Genomic DNA, 13854 nt, shown 5'->3' with positions numbered 1-13854 from the left:
AAAACTATCTGCCTAATGGAAAAGCTACAATCAAAGACTGATGTGCCAACTATTTGCAAGGACAAGAAGCAGCTGGAGCCCTGCTACACTGCTGATGGGACTGAAATTGGGACAAGCACTCTGGGCAGTATCTCCCAAAGTCACAAATTTATGTCTACTCATCATTTCTGCAATTCCTAGGTATATAACTAGCAGAAATGTGTACATATTTACACCAAGAGATGCAAGTTCATAGCATTATGGTGCCAGGCTAAAAATAACCCCCATGTCCATCAATACTGGAACAGGTAACTAAACCCTGGCACCTTCTTCACACAGTGAAATCCTCTATGGAAACTACTGCTTTGTCAACACACAGGAATCTCAGAGACCTAATGGGTATCAAAAGAAGCCAAGCTTTGCCAAAGAGCACAAACTGATTCCATTTATGTTAAGTTCAAAACCAGGTACCAACAAACCCAGAAGTGCTGGAAGTCAGGATGGAGCTATTTGGGGAGCAGCAGGAGGCTGATACCTGGAGACGTGATACCTCTTGGTGCTGGGAATGCTCTGTTTCTTGGTCTGAGCCTCACTCCATGGGTGTTAACCGGAGAAATTAATGGAGCTGTAGGGCACTTGGGATGTGCGCACTTCTAACAGTATATTGTTCTTTAAATTTTTATTCATAAAAGGCTCAGGGCACAGAGAGTAAGGTTGCTACCCCACCCTGACCAGAAGAGATAAGGTTGATTGGCAGCACTGATGCAGAATGGTAAAAGAAAGGGAGGTGGCTTTTACCAGAGATATGGCAAAACCACACTGACATCAAACCAGACTTCTGGGAGCATGGTGGCAGCAGAAAGGGCTGAGAGTCCTTGAGTGTGGACAACTACTCTTCCTTCCCAGGGGAAAGACTGGGTATGCAATCAGCAGTGTGGAGTCAGAAGGGCCTGCCGCAGGCCCTGAGTTTACTCGAGAAGGCTGAAGGTGAAATGGAGACACAGTGGGGCTGGGGCCCGTGGTGCTCCTTCTGAGGGAGAGGAGAAAGAGACAAAGCTTAGCCCTTGAGGAAGCAGTTCCTGAAAGGCAGGAGCGAAAGATCAGGATCAAAACATGCCTCACAGGACCCTTGATGGAGGACAAGAAAAAAATGAGAGCTGACAACGTGGAGGATACGAGCAGCTGCGCTGAGCCAGGAGGAAACAAATCACTCTGGAGGAAGGAGGGGGTGAGGCCTGTCCTCCTGAGCAGCAGTCAAACGGAGACAGCGCTCACTGTCAATTTACAAGGGAGGTCCAAGATTATGCTGGCTAAACAGAGACTGGAAATGGGCTGGGACAGTGGATGGGCCAGAGTATGGAGGAGTTCAGGGCTTTGATGGAAGACAGGAAGAGCAAAGAGAGGCACTCAGCATTCCTACTGTCTGAAAGGGTGGCAGCCAATGGCAGCCATGGGCAACAGGGAGAAGAGGTCTCTGTGGGGACTGTCAAAAGAGAGCAGTTTCTTTCTGAACGAGGGTCCTGGCTGCCAGATCTGGGGCCCTGCTCCAGTATGGAAACCTGGAGACATGGGCTCTCGTCTCAGAGAGGGCAATAGCCACTGTACCTCTCTGAGAAGGAGAACATGAACTTGTAGGGTCTTTCAGCCTGGATTCTGGGCAGGTGGACCCTGGTACTGCTTCTCAGCAGGATAGGTGATATAGTTTGGATATGAGGTGTTCCCCAGAAGCTCTGGTGTCAATGTAGGAATGTTCAGAGGTGAAACAATTAGGTTATGAGAGCTGTAACCTAATCAGTCCATGCTAGTTTGGAAGAGGTGGGTCACTGGGGGTGTATTCTGGGAGGGTTCAGTGTCCCTGCAGCCTCTTCCCCTTTCTCTTTCTGCTTCTTGGCCACCATAAAAGCAGCAATACTCCTCCACCATGCCCTTCGGGCCAACATGGAGGCCTTGCCTTGGGCTCAGACAATGCATTGGCTTATTATGTGAGCCTCTGAAACCATGAGACAAAGTAAACTTTTCTTCCTCTCATTTTTTTTTTTTTTTTTTTTTTGGTACTGGGGATTGAACTCAGGGACGCTCAACCCCCCTGAGCCACATCCCCAACCCTATTTTGTATTTTATTTAGAGACAGGGTCTCACTGAGTTGCTTAGTGCCTTGCTGTTGCTGAGGCTGGCTTTGAACTTGCAATCCTCCTGTCTCAGCCTCCCGAGCCACTGGGATCATAGGCGTGCGCCACCACTCTTGGCTCAGTTGTTCTTGTCAGGCTTCTGGTCACAGTGAAGAGAAGCTGACATGTAGTGAGACCCACAGTGCTGGTACAGACGAGCACCTGGCTTTGAACTTGTGTGCTGGCACTCACAGCAGATGCTTCCCACCATATCTGTCCTGCTCCCTTCTCACACCCAAGACTAAGGTCCTGACAGAGGAAACCTCAGCTCTGGGTTCTCTGTATGGCTACAGATCCCAAGATTGGTACCAGGGCATTCAAAAGACGTGACAATAGTGACAAAAGTCACAGAGCAAACCCTCCGTTCTCCTGAGTGCTGAAGCAGAAAACTTCTATAGAAAGTTCTACTGTCTACTCCAGATCCCAAGCGCCTCCTTGGTGGGCCATCCCATCCTGGGTTATGAAGAGGCATTTGGCCTATCCAGTACCCTTCCCTGTGACTTCCACTGTGGTTGCCATCTGAGGTAGAATTTAGCACTCTGGTTCACCCAAGCCAGGCCCCTCCACAGGTCACTATCACCAGTGCTCCAAGATAGGAACCCTCCTTGTATGTAGAAGGGGCAGTTGGTCTGGAGGGCTTTCCACAAATGCATGTGACAGAAACCCTTGTATTTTTCTGAAGTCAGGGGCCAGGGTGTGGGGGTTCTGTGACCTCTGTGACTATCTGCTGAAAGCAACCACTTGCGGGGTGAGAAGGGAGGACCTCATAGGGGGGTCTCTAAGGGCATCGCTGGGAAAACTATGCTGACATGATACCAGAATTAAAGGAAGAGCTTCCTGAGAAATACACTGTACAATGGATGGACAGGATACTCTCTGCAGCTGTCTTTCCAGAAGGAGGTATCAAGCACTTGGAAACTCAGGACACCCATTTGTCTTCTTGGCTTTGACAGACACAGCCCTATCCCAAGGAGGCAGAAGGATGGAAAACAACTTCTAGAGGCCAATTCCAAACCTACTGCTAGTTTCTTAAAAAGAGACTACATTATGATACACTTTAGCTACTTGCTAATTCCTCAAGCTGTCTGAGTTACCAACGTTAAAACTTTCCAAGTTTCCTGGCATCCTTAGGTAAAGTATAAAGTGCTGCAGGTTCCATCTGGAAACAAACTCCAAGCTTCAGAAAGAAATTTGTTATCAAGTTCTCAGCTCCTGACAATCATCCCCCTGGCCCTGCCAGCAGCCTGAGCTATGGGCTGGGGGGACTGATGCCTCTTAGATGTGTAGACTACAAAGTAAGTGCTCTAAGTGGGAGGCTGGAAAGAGGCCAAGCAGGTGCCAGCATCCAAGTTGCGAAGAATCCAATACTGCATATCCATGGGATGTGTGTGGGGTCCACATTGAGCACTCTCCCACCAACCCAAAGCCAAGCCCTCCCCTCAATGCACAGGAGCTCCTGCAAACAGGAAAACAGCTGGCTTAGGCGGAGCTTGGCTGCTTGGGCTGTGGTGACAGGGGTCACCCTGAAGGACACGGCCTTTCCCTGCCACGCTCACCTTGGTCTCTAACATCCCACAGTCCTGCTCAAAGTAAATGGATGCTTGAAACACAGAACGCTGCCCTTTGAAGCTCCCGGGCTTCCAGAGCACACTGTGCAGGACTTCCTCTGGCTAGCACTCCACTCCTCCCACGAGGCCCCAGGAGGACCTAATTAATCCCAGCCTGGCCTAACGAGGCCCATCACATGTGTTTTCTATTTTCCAGAAGAAAAGACAGGGAGTGCCAGTGTGTGCACTGTTGTGGGGACTGCTTGGAGGAGGCAGAGCAAAGCCAGCAACCTGCCCAGGGCCCTCAGCCCTCCCTGGTCAATGAAGAGCAGGAGGGCCCAACCTCAGATGGCATGGCGAAGTGATAGATGTTAGTTCTCTGGATTGGAGATAATGGCTATGCAGACTGGGTCAGGGTCCCTTTATTTCACCCCTTGCATCTTTTACCTTGGAGGGCAGGACCTTTCCTCCTGAGAAGTCATTCCAGCATGTCATCAGGGCCTTCAGGGCCTCCTGCCATTCACATTTGCACAGCATTGCCTCCAATTAGCAGACAGGAAGCCCAGGGCTGGTTGTAAAATGGCTACTGCTCATGCTCCCCCTTGCTGCCTTGCATCGAAAGAAAAGCCCCCAGCCCTTGCGTCTGGGGTGGGGGAAAGGCTGGGGAAAGTTCCAGAAGATTCATGCAAGGAGCTGGGCAGACACCTTAATTAAAGCCGGCAGGAAGAGAGGTTTCTTCCAAGAGGGAAGTAAGACATTCCTAGGAAGAATTCCTCTAGCTCCATTCAATGTCCTGTTTCCTTTCCTTAGCTGGGGACCCAATCAATAAGGCTGCAAACTAATAAAAGATCAAAAACCCAGATGCATTCTGGGTAGAAATCAGGGCTTCTTCAGGCAGGCAAATTCAGGTTAGTGTGTGTTTGCCACAGCAATTTACTCTGAGCAATGAATGCAGAGGAAGAGAGCTGGACCTCTCAGACACTTTTTGTGAGCTGGGGCCCAGGGGCAAAGCAAGCTTTTCTGAAAGGCCGATTTAACCAAGCCCCAGTCTGGACACTTAACTCCATTTTGCCTTCCATTAGTATTAGTACAATAGGTTTTTGGTGGGCTGGCCAATGCCCTGGTAGGTGAGGTGGAGCGTTCAAAGACTCACAGGCTGAAGGTGGCGTCCCCAGGAAAAGGGACTCCAGAGCCTGGAAAGCCTGGGAGGATGCCAGGGTGTGAGGAGGATGTTAGCCCACATGGGCTGCAGAAGGTCTAAGGCCAGCAAAGTGGAACTTCCCAATTATGGCATGAAAGGGTTGCTTCTCCTGAGGCCCTCCTTCCTAGTCTCTGCAATTACAAACAAGACCAGTTCCTACTGGCTGCCCCGCTTGCCACCCACCTCAGTGGCCAGGCAACTCCCTGCTCCTCCTTGTCCTCTTCTTCCCAACACAAGGGCTCTTATGCGAACCCAGGACATTGGCAGGGTAGTATGAGTACAACCATGTATTAGGGATTGTGTGAATACTTGTGGAATGGAAGAGGCTGCCATGCCTATCTGCACCAGAGGGGAGACAGCAGGACCTGAATGAACCAGACAGAAGCCTTATCTCTGGGCTTCTCTGGGTTGGGGTTTCAGGAAGGAAGTCCCATGACCTCCTCCTCTTTCCCACTTGGGCCCCAGCTCACCCTCTCCGGATGCCTGCCTCATCTTAGGAGTGCGCCTTTCCCTGGGAGCGTGCTCGGGACTCATCTACCATCAACTGGGCCAGCAGGGTCGCAGCCCTCGCATTCACAGCACACAGTGCTTGTTAAAAATGAAAGCATTCTCTGGCAAAGTGCTCTTTGCAAGGCAGCAGGGAGGAAGAGGAGGGGAAGAATGCACAGTTGATGAAGCCAAGGGACGCTGGCCAGAGGGCCGCGTTGGCAGGCAGAGTGGAGTGTCTTCAGACTCACTACTTCCCCGCACAGAAGCAGGCTTGTAAAGATCACAGCTGCTGGGTTACGCCGGAGTTCATATCACAGCTTATCAAAGAGGCTGGGTTTTCTCCCTCCTCTCCTTTTCTCCTGGGTATAAGTGGGGTGGTTCACAGGCAGACAAGGCCTGGGCTTGTTCTGCCGGCATTAGCATGGAGGGTGGGAAGAGGCTGGAGGAGGGCAATGTACACCAACACCTACTTTGGGCAGAGTTGGTTTAGCAGGGCTGGGAAGGGTGCTGGTGGGTGCCTGGGTCCCGGGGCAGCAGAGCTGACTCTCAGTGCAGAAGGTCCAATAATCTTACTCTCTCATGTGGGTCTGGTTTTCTCTCCCTACAGACCACAAGGGGAGGTAGAGGCCATGGTGTGTCAGAGGCTGGACAACAGCGCCCTTCATCAAACACTGCCAGCACTGGGGCTGGAACCGCACTGATCTTACTTAAGCCCCCTGCAAAATAACAAGGTAGCCACCATTATCATCTCTATTTCTTGGACACAGCAGGAAGGCCTTGGAAATAGGTCACATGGCTACAGAAGGGAGGAACTGGGGTTTGACTCTGGAAACCATACACTTTCTTCCTCAGGCTACGAGGGGCTCTTGGGCAGGAGTGGGGGTGCAGCACCAGCCTCCTCACAGTACTCTGCTCCACATGTCCCATCTTCCCCCAGTCGTGGGCATGGCCTCAACTACCTGCATGCAGCCCAGGGAAGGCCTGGAACTGGAGCAGGTTTCCAGGGTCTCAGAGATATGGGCTTTCCCAACTTTAACACGTATCTAAACTGTTGTGATGGCTAAATAAGGAGGCCATGTGGACAGAGGGATGTGTAGCTCACTAAGGTCTAGGGGGTTTGGGTGTCCTATCTAGGGCTCCACACTGAGGTACAGCCTGGGAAAGCTGTGTGGGGAGAGGAGATGCTCTCAGTTCCTGAGGGAAATCATACAACTCTCTCAATGCCAAGAACCTCCCCAGATATTGGTCTTCCAAGAGCTGTGGACATTTGTCCTTCTGCAGATGGCAGCCACTCCTGGGCCCTGTGCTAAACACATTACTGCACAAGTAATAGCTTCTAACTTGTTTGCTGGAAAATTACTCTGCTCTTTCTCTGTTCAATCTTGGTGGGTGAGTGGAGCAAACTAACAGCTACAGGAGAGGGTTGAGAAACCATTTACTGCATTCTTTATCAGGCCTGTGGCTTCACTGAAGCAGTTGGTATGTACCGTCAGTATACCCCCTTTTAAAGCCATCAGCAGTAAAGGACATGAAATGGAGAAGCAAGACAGCAGGCTGACACCTCCAGAGCTCTACCTGCCTCAACCTCACCGAAGGGCCTAGCCCCTGCAGGACCACAAAAAGAGGAGACAGGGGGCTCATGTCTGTGAGCCTTCCTCTGCCTCCAATGCTGGACTGGGAGTCCACACTGGGTGCCCAAGACAGTATCCAGGAGCTGGTCATCAGTGGTAGGCATGCTGGCTTAGCAGGTAGCAGTCCCCGGGCCAGCCTGGCCCTCTAAGGAATGTGAGGCAGGTGGCTGTCAGCAGTAACACATACTGACTGCTGCAGGCTACTTTTGGGGGATGGCAAACTAGACAGCTGGGGTAAAGGCCTAGGAGAGACCCAGTCCTTTGTGAGGGCTCAGCTGCAAGGTTCCACCTGTCTTGGACCACTGGATTCTTTGTGCTAAAGTGCCAGGGCTAAGAGACCCTCTGTGCTTGTGCTAGAGTGTCAGTGAGACCTGGACTGGAGATCAGTCTTGATGCCTTCTGAACATAGTCCCTGAGGGGTCTGAGCCATGAACAGTCAGTGACAGCCATGCTGGATACACTGAGCCCCTAGAAGAACAAGGAGGAAGGGCCCATTGGCCTTGGTCCCAGGGAGTCCTGGCATGCAGCTGTTCAGGGCCCCCTGAGGCACCAGACTCTGCCATCTCCCACAGAGGGACAAAGTGGTGGTTGCTGAATTATTAACAGAGTGCAGGAGTTTGCAGCCCAGCTCCAGGCGAGCCCAGTTGACACACTGGCTTCTCTCCTTTTCCCTTTTGCAAAGAGGATTCCCATCAGCCCCAAAACCTTGCTGCCTTGGAATCTGCAAATGGGAACATGGCAGTGGCCTGCCATCAGCTTCATGGAGCCTGGGGCCCCAAGTGGGTGAGGAGGATGCCCAGTAATGTCCATTTTACCTGCAGCTCTGCTCTTGTGGTTTTGGGGTGCTGGTTACCACCCTGAGCTCCCCATTCACACACTTCTAATGGTATGTGAGGCCAGGATGGGTGGAAAAACCCAGACCAGCCCTGTCCCCAAAGAGGAAGCTGGCTGCACCTGCCTTCTTCAAAGGTCTCTCTCCCTTACTTGGTTCCCTGAAAGTCTGCCAGACAGGGACCGTTTGTCCAGAGTGCTAACACTCTGCAGTGTGGAAAACCACAGAAAATTAACTGTCACTTATGTGGGAACAGACAGCCGTTTTTTGGTGGTAGGATCTTTCATATCACATCTAAAGTGATAGGATATCCCCGTCCAAATGTGGGGATAGAATAACTGTGTACTTCTTCTTTTGGCCAAGAAGGTTAAGAATACATTTCTGTCTCTCTGTAACAATGGTTCTTGATCAGGGTGATTTTATTCCCCAGGGGATATTTGGCAATGTTTGGAGACTAGTTTTTGAGGGGGCAGTGCTGTGGATTGAACCCAGGGTCTTGAGCATGCTAGGCAAGTACTCTACCATTGGGCTCTACCCCTACCTTTTGGACATTTTTATTCATCCCAACTGGGTGGGGGCAGGTGCTACCAGCTTCCAGTGGGTAGAGGTTAGGGATGCTGCTAAATGTCATACAGTACACAGGACGGCCCCTACCACAAAAAACTACCTGGCTCCAAATGCCCACAGTGCTGAGGTTGAGAATCCCTGCTTTAGAAAAGCTCAGAGAACAAAGGGCGACAACAGGGACATCCTTTGTGTGGGGTGGAGACCATCAGAAGCCCTTCTTCCTGCTGTGGTCCTACCATTCTTCTTTTAGTCCCCTTCAGGAATCATTTCTTTGGCTCCATCCCCAGGGTGCCCTCAGCTCCACCCGAGGTCCCTGACTAGCCTGAGGTTCTCCTCCTCCCAGCAGGCAAACTTCTCCATCAGGTTTCTCCTGGCTCCTCCATTTCTTGTCTTCCACTCCTTCAGCTCATCCATAGCCGAGGAGGCTCCTGGGCCAGCTCCCGTAAGATGCTCTTTGGGCCTCATCTTCCCTTCCTGCCTCATCAGCCCCCTCTTTCCCCTGCTTCCTGCTGCCCTTCTGGCCCTTCCTCTCAGCTTCTGGTTCTGGTTTCTCCTCTTTTCCCCGCCATTACATACCGAAGCTTCTTAGGGCTCAGTCTCAAACTCCTTCCCTTCTCACTTGGCCTCCTCTTACTCCTGCAAGTAAAAGCTCCACAAAGCCAGAACCATCTAGAACAGTACTTTGCACAGGGTTGGTATATCAGGAAATATCTGCTGACTATGTCATCAATTTCCAGTTTGACCTTGGGTCTATGTCTCCCTTTGGAGAACCAGGTGCACTAAATTGCTTCTTCAATATCTTTCTTTTGATGTTCCCAAAGCAATTCAAACTCAAACATGTCATGACCCTCCTTGCTCACTGGTACTCTCCTGAGGTTCCCACCTCACACACTGGCAGCGCCATCCAGCGGTTCACACCAGGGACCTGCATGTTAGTCCTGACACTTTGTCCTTGCTCCCTCCTGCAATCAGTCCCCAGTCAATCACACATGCTCCTAACTGCATTGCCTACTGCTTTCTATTGCCTGACAAGTTGTCACAGTCTTATTTGGACAATAGCTTCCCAAGTGGTTTCCGTCCATCTTGGTCCCTCCAGACCTTTCTCCCCAGCAACAAGGCAATCTTTCAAGTCAGAGAGCTGGTCACATCTCTCCTCTGTCCTTTCCCTGGCTTCCCACTGATGTCTGGGTGACATCCCTAATCCTTGGTATGGGGACCTACAAGGCTAGGTCCCCATCCCTCTTGCTGTCTGGCTTACAGCAAAATGAGCTCCCTTGTGCACTTCCTGTGCAGGCTGGGCTTCTGTTAGCCCTGCTCCCCAAGTGTCCTGGACCATTTTACATTTTAATAACTCCACCATACCAGGGTTCTGGGTGGCAGGAGGAAAGCCCAGGCACCTTCTTTTTAAAGATTCTTCAGTGTTCTGACATGCAGGGCTGAGAACCACTGCTACAGAGCATCCAGGGCCATTTGGACTGTTCTCTACCTGGTCTGATTGGAGAGCCTGGAGGAATTTGTGCCCCTAATTTAGCTTTCAATAGCCTGAAGTTCACTGGGTCACTTCTTGTGACCCTGCTCTTTGAAGCTGAATGTGAGACGAAGGGAATCCCAGTCATGCAGCCAGTGATGACAGTTCTTGGCTAGTGACAACAGTTCTCAAGGTCTGAGCCCCTGGGGCTGGAACCCTGACTGTCCTGGGCTAGGATCAGATGACTCAAGAACCTGGCTCCACCAATCTGGCCAAATCCCATATTGGTGGCTGGGCTGCCAGCACAGCCGTGTGTCATGTGCCATCTGGCTCACCTATTTTCCTTTCCAAAGATTGACAACGGCATTGAGGGAGTAGATATTTAACTTAAAGAGAAAACAGCATCTCGACAAGCAAAAACTTAATTTGTTTTCTTTTTTTTTTTTAAAGAAATGTCAGTGATGACCTGCCTGATTGTCAGTGGTACCAGCAACACAGCATGAAGGGAAACCTTTGTTTCTTTTAAGAACACACATAAAGGTCAGGAAAGGAAGGAGCGAGAGGGAAGAGGTGGCTGCTTTGACATCTCAAAATGCAAAGCCATGGCCCTGTGGGGAGAAGGCAGGCAGGGCTGACCTGATGATGAAAGGGCCTCTGACCTCCAGGAGCTTCCGTTCACTGCTGAACCTCTGGAGAAGGTTGATCATGAACTTATAAAAGTAGGAGTTCATGGTGGGAGTGGAAGGAGAACATTCTAAGCCTTTGGTACCTGTAGAGAAAGGGACAGAGCCAGGGTTTATTCTGATAATGTGTTCACAGGGTGATGAGTCTCATACAGAATACAAATAATTGCAAATGCCCCAAAGGGGGTGGATGGGGGGCTGTCTGTGGGTAACAAAATGAGAGAAAATCGCCAAAGGGCCACAGATTGTCAGAAAAAGGAAAGGACCAAAGGAATTTGAATAAGACATATCTTTGCTTCCTGCAAAATGTACCCATTTACTCTCCACTCCTCTATCCAATCTCAAACCATGTAGTGAACTTTAAAATTTTTTTTTCTTAGTTGTAGATGGACACAATGCCTTTGTTTTATTTATTTATTTTTATGTGGTGCTGAGAATTGAACCCAGTGCCTCACACCTGCTAGGAAAGGGCTGTACTGCTGAGCTACAACCCCAGGCCCTGTAGTCAACTTCCTAATGTGTAAGGCCCTACCAGGTACTGTGACTAATAAGTTAGATAAACTTAGGGTTTACTATGCTCAGTCAAGGACAATGACAAGAGAATGGAGGAGTAAGGCAGGTACATAATCTTAGTGGTCAACAAACCTAGCAAAACTAAGAGGCAGGGGATATGATGGCCATTATTACCCTAGGTACATGTGTGACTGCACATATGGTGCGAGGCTACATACATTGTGTACAGAGAAATGAAAAGTTGTGCTGCAACTGTGTATAAGGAATCAAAATGCATCCTGCTGTCATATATCCTAATTAAAATAAAAACAAAGAGGCAAAACCCAAACTCCCTTCCCAGTGATACTTGAGAAAAAATAAGTGGTGTACATGCCAGGAGATTAAAGACAGCCAACAGTGCAAAGTATTTTAATCTGCACTATTAATTCCAGGACATTTTTAATCACTCCCAAGAAACCTTGTACCCAGTAGCAGTCTCCCGTTCTCTCCTCCTCCAGGTCCTGGAAAGCACTACTTTCTCTCTATAAACTTGCCTCTTCTGGACATTTTGCCCATTTAAATGGAACCCTACAGTATGTGGCTTCTTTCATGCAGCATATTTTCAAGGTTCACCTTTATTGTAGCATGTTCTTCGTCCATTTTTATGGCCAAATGATAGTATATTGTATGGACACACTATATTGTTGGCCCACTCATAAGTTGGTGGACGTTGGATTCTTTCTACTTTTTGGCTCTTATGATGCTGCTATGAACATTCATTTTCAAGCTTTTGCTTGAGCATATTTTCATTTCTTGGGTATATATCTAGCAATGGAACTGCTGGGTCACACAGTCGCTCTGTTTAACTTCCTGAGGGCTGTCCTATTTTATACCCCCACCAGCCATGCAGGAGGTGTGTCGTTTCTCCTTCCCAACAGCCATCTTGGTGTTGGGAAGTGGGATCTCATTGTGTTTTTGATTTGCATTAATCTAATAACTAATAATGTTTGTGTGTTTATTGTCCATGTGACTATTTTTTTTAATATTTATTTTTTAGTTTTTGGCGGACACAACATCTTTGTTTGTATGTGGTGCTGAGGCTCGAACCCGGGCTGCACGCATGCCAGGCGAGCGCGCTACCGCTTGAGCCACATCCCCAGCCCCATGTGACTATCTTGTCTGGAGAAATGTCTACTCAATTCCTTTGCTCATTTTTAAGTTGGGTTATTTGTCTTTTTATTGTTGAGTTTCAAGAGTTCTTCACACACTGGATACAAGTTGAGCCACTTATCAATTATGATTTATAAACATTTTCTCCTATTTTGGGGACAGTCTTTTAATTTTCTTGATAGTGTCCTTTGGAAGTACATGAAATTAAAAACAATTTTTTTTTTTTGTGGCACTAGGAACTGAACCCAAGGCCTTGTGTATATTAGGCAAGTGCTCTACTACTGAGCCACATTCCCACAAAATTTTAAATTTTGGTTAAGTCCAGTGTATTTTTTTAAAAAATATTTTGTAGTTGTCAGTGGACCTTTATTTTATGTATTTATATGTGGTGCTGAGAATCACCCAGTGCCTCACACATGCTAGGCAAGTGCTCTACCACTAAGCCACCGCCCCAGGCCCCCAGTGTGTCTTTTTTTCTTTGGTTGCTCATGCTTTGTTGCCCAAGGCATGTGGGGCCATCGCTCTCTCAGGTGGCCTCCCTGGTCCAGGAGCCCTGTGGGAATCACAAGGCTCTCCCTGCACCAGGGAAGGGGTGACCATGCATTGGCACAGGTTATCAGATGTGGGGTCTCTGTGGAACAGCTCCCAGAAGCATTGACCCAAGTTACAATAGGCCATGTGCAGAACCATCCAGAGCATTACAGGTGAGTCACACAGAGGTGCCTCTCTCTATGGCTGACTGTTAGGTACAGTGGCCAGAGAGTGGCAGTAAAAACACTCCTCCCAGGAGTTGTGTCTTGCTGTTGAGCTCACACTTGCCTTACAGGGAAGCAGCTGGGAATTAGAAAAGACCTTTTTCTGTTCAGTGTTTCCCACCTGTGGATTACTCTATGAGGATTTCTCACGAGGGGCCACACCTCCAAATCTGACTGCCCCTCCCAGACAATCCCCTGAGCTGTGCCACAGGCCTGCTCTGAGTGGGGAGCCCAGCTCAAGGGCAGGTTTTGTATAACTTCCTGCTGTTTGGACTGCTTTGTTCTGGGTCCCTGCTTGGGGCAGCCTGGCTGGGAAGGTCCTGAGTGATTCTGGAATGGGAAACAGTCTCCGCTCCCTGGCCCAGAGGGGCTGTTTGCAGAATCACGTGTCACATTCTTATAGATCGAGTTACCCTAGGCCCAGCTGGGGCTGATCCCTGAAGAGGTGGTTGTGGGCCCAGCTGTTGAGGCAGCCCCATACCATTCTCCGCACAGGAGATGAATTTGAAGGACCATGATGGCTGCTGGAGAGCACACTGTATGCCCCATGTGTTGCAGCAGGTACCTGTGGACTGAAACCCAGGCAACAGCAGGCTTCACTCAGGTGCACACCTGTGAGCACCTCTTGTGTCCCTGTCCCCTTCCTGGTTTTCTATGTGCACCCCCGGCCCATCCCATTTCTATGGCCACTTAAGGCTCCCAAGAATTTTAAAGGACAAAGGGACCAATGTAGGGAGTAAAGAACTAGGATGGGGGCACCTGGGGCCAGAATCTATTCCTAAGGAGCTGGGTGCCCGGGGCAGGCCCTAGGGAGAGGTGCCCCCCTGTTGCAGCCTCACAGGGGCAGCAGGAAGAATCAGGAATGACCTCGG

The 13854-nt window shown here is 49.7% G+C and overlaps 1 protein-coding gene and 1 long non-coding RNA gene across 2 annotated transcripts in view; one reads left to right on the top strand and one right to left on the bottom strand.

Annotated features, from left to right (window-relative positions):
* LOC308637160 overlaps window positions 1-12470 on the top strand; it is a 38015-nt gene extending 25545 nt beyond the window's left edge. Inside the window, exons 3-4 of the long non-coding RNA XR_014019573.1 lie at window positions 5992-6115; window positions 12115-12470. This is a non-coding gene — a long non-coding RNA (uncharacterized lncRNA). The remainder of the gene's footprint in view (window positions 1-5991; window positions 6116-12114) is intronic.
* Window positions 1-13854, bottom strand: part of VAC14 (VAC14 component of PIKFYVE complex) — a 103258-nt gene that overhangs the window by 30378 nt on the left and 59026 nt on the right. The window contains exon 14 of the mRNA XM_081273370.1: window positions 10519-10651. Within this exon, the coding sequence (XP_081129496.1) occupies window positions 10519-10651 (133 nt within the window). The remainder of the gene's footprint in view (window positions 1-10518; window positions 10652-13854) is intronic.

This window comes from Spermophilus citellus, assembly GCF_964194105.1.
Source record: "Spermophilus citellus genome assembly, chromosome: 18".
Taxonomy (NCBI): Eukaryota; Metazoa; Chordata; class Mammalia; order Rodentia; family Sciuridae; genus Spermophilus; species Spermophilus citellus.
Note: the sequence above shows the minus strand (reverse complement) of the source record. Positions and strands in the feature narration are given on the sequence as shown.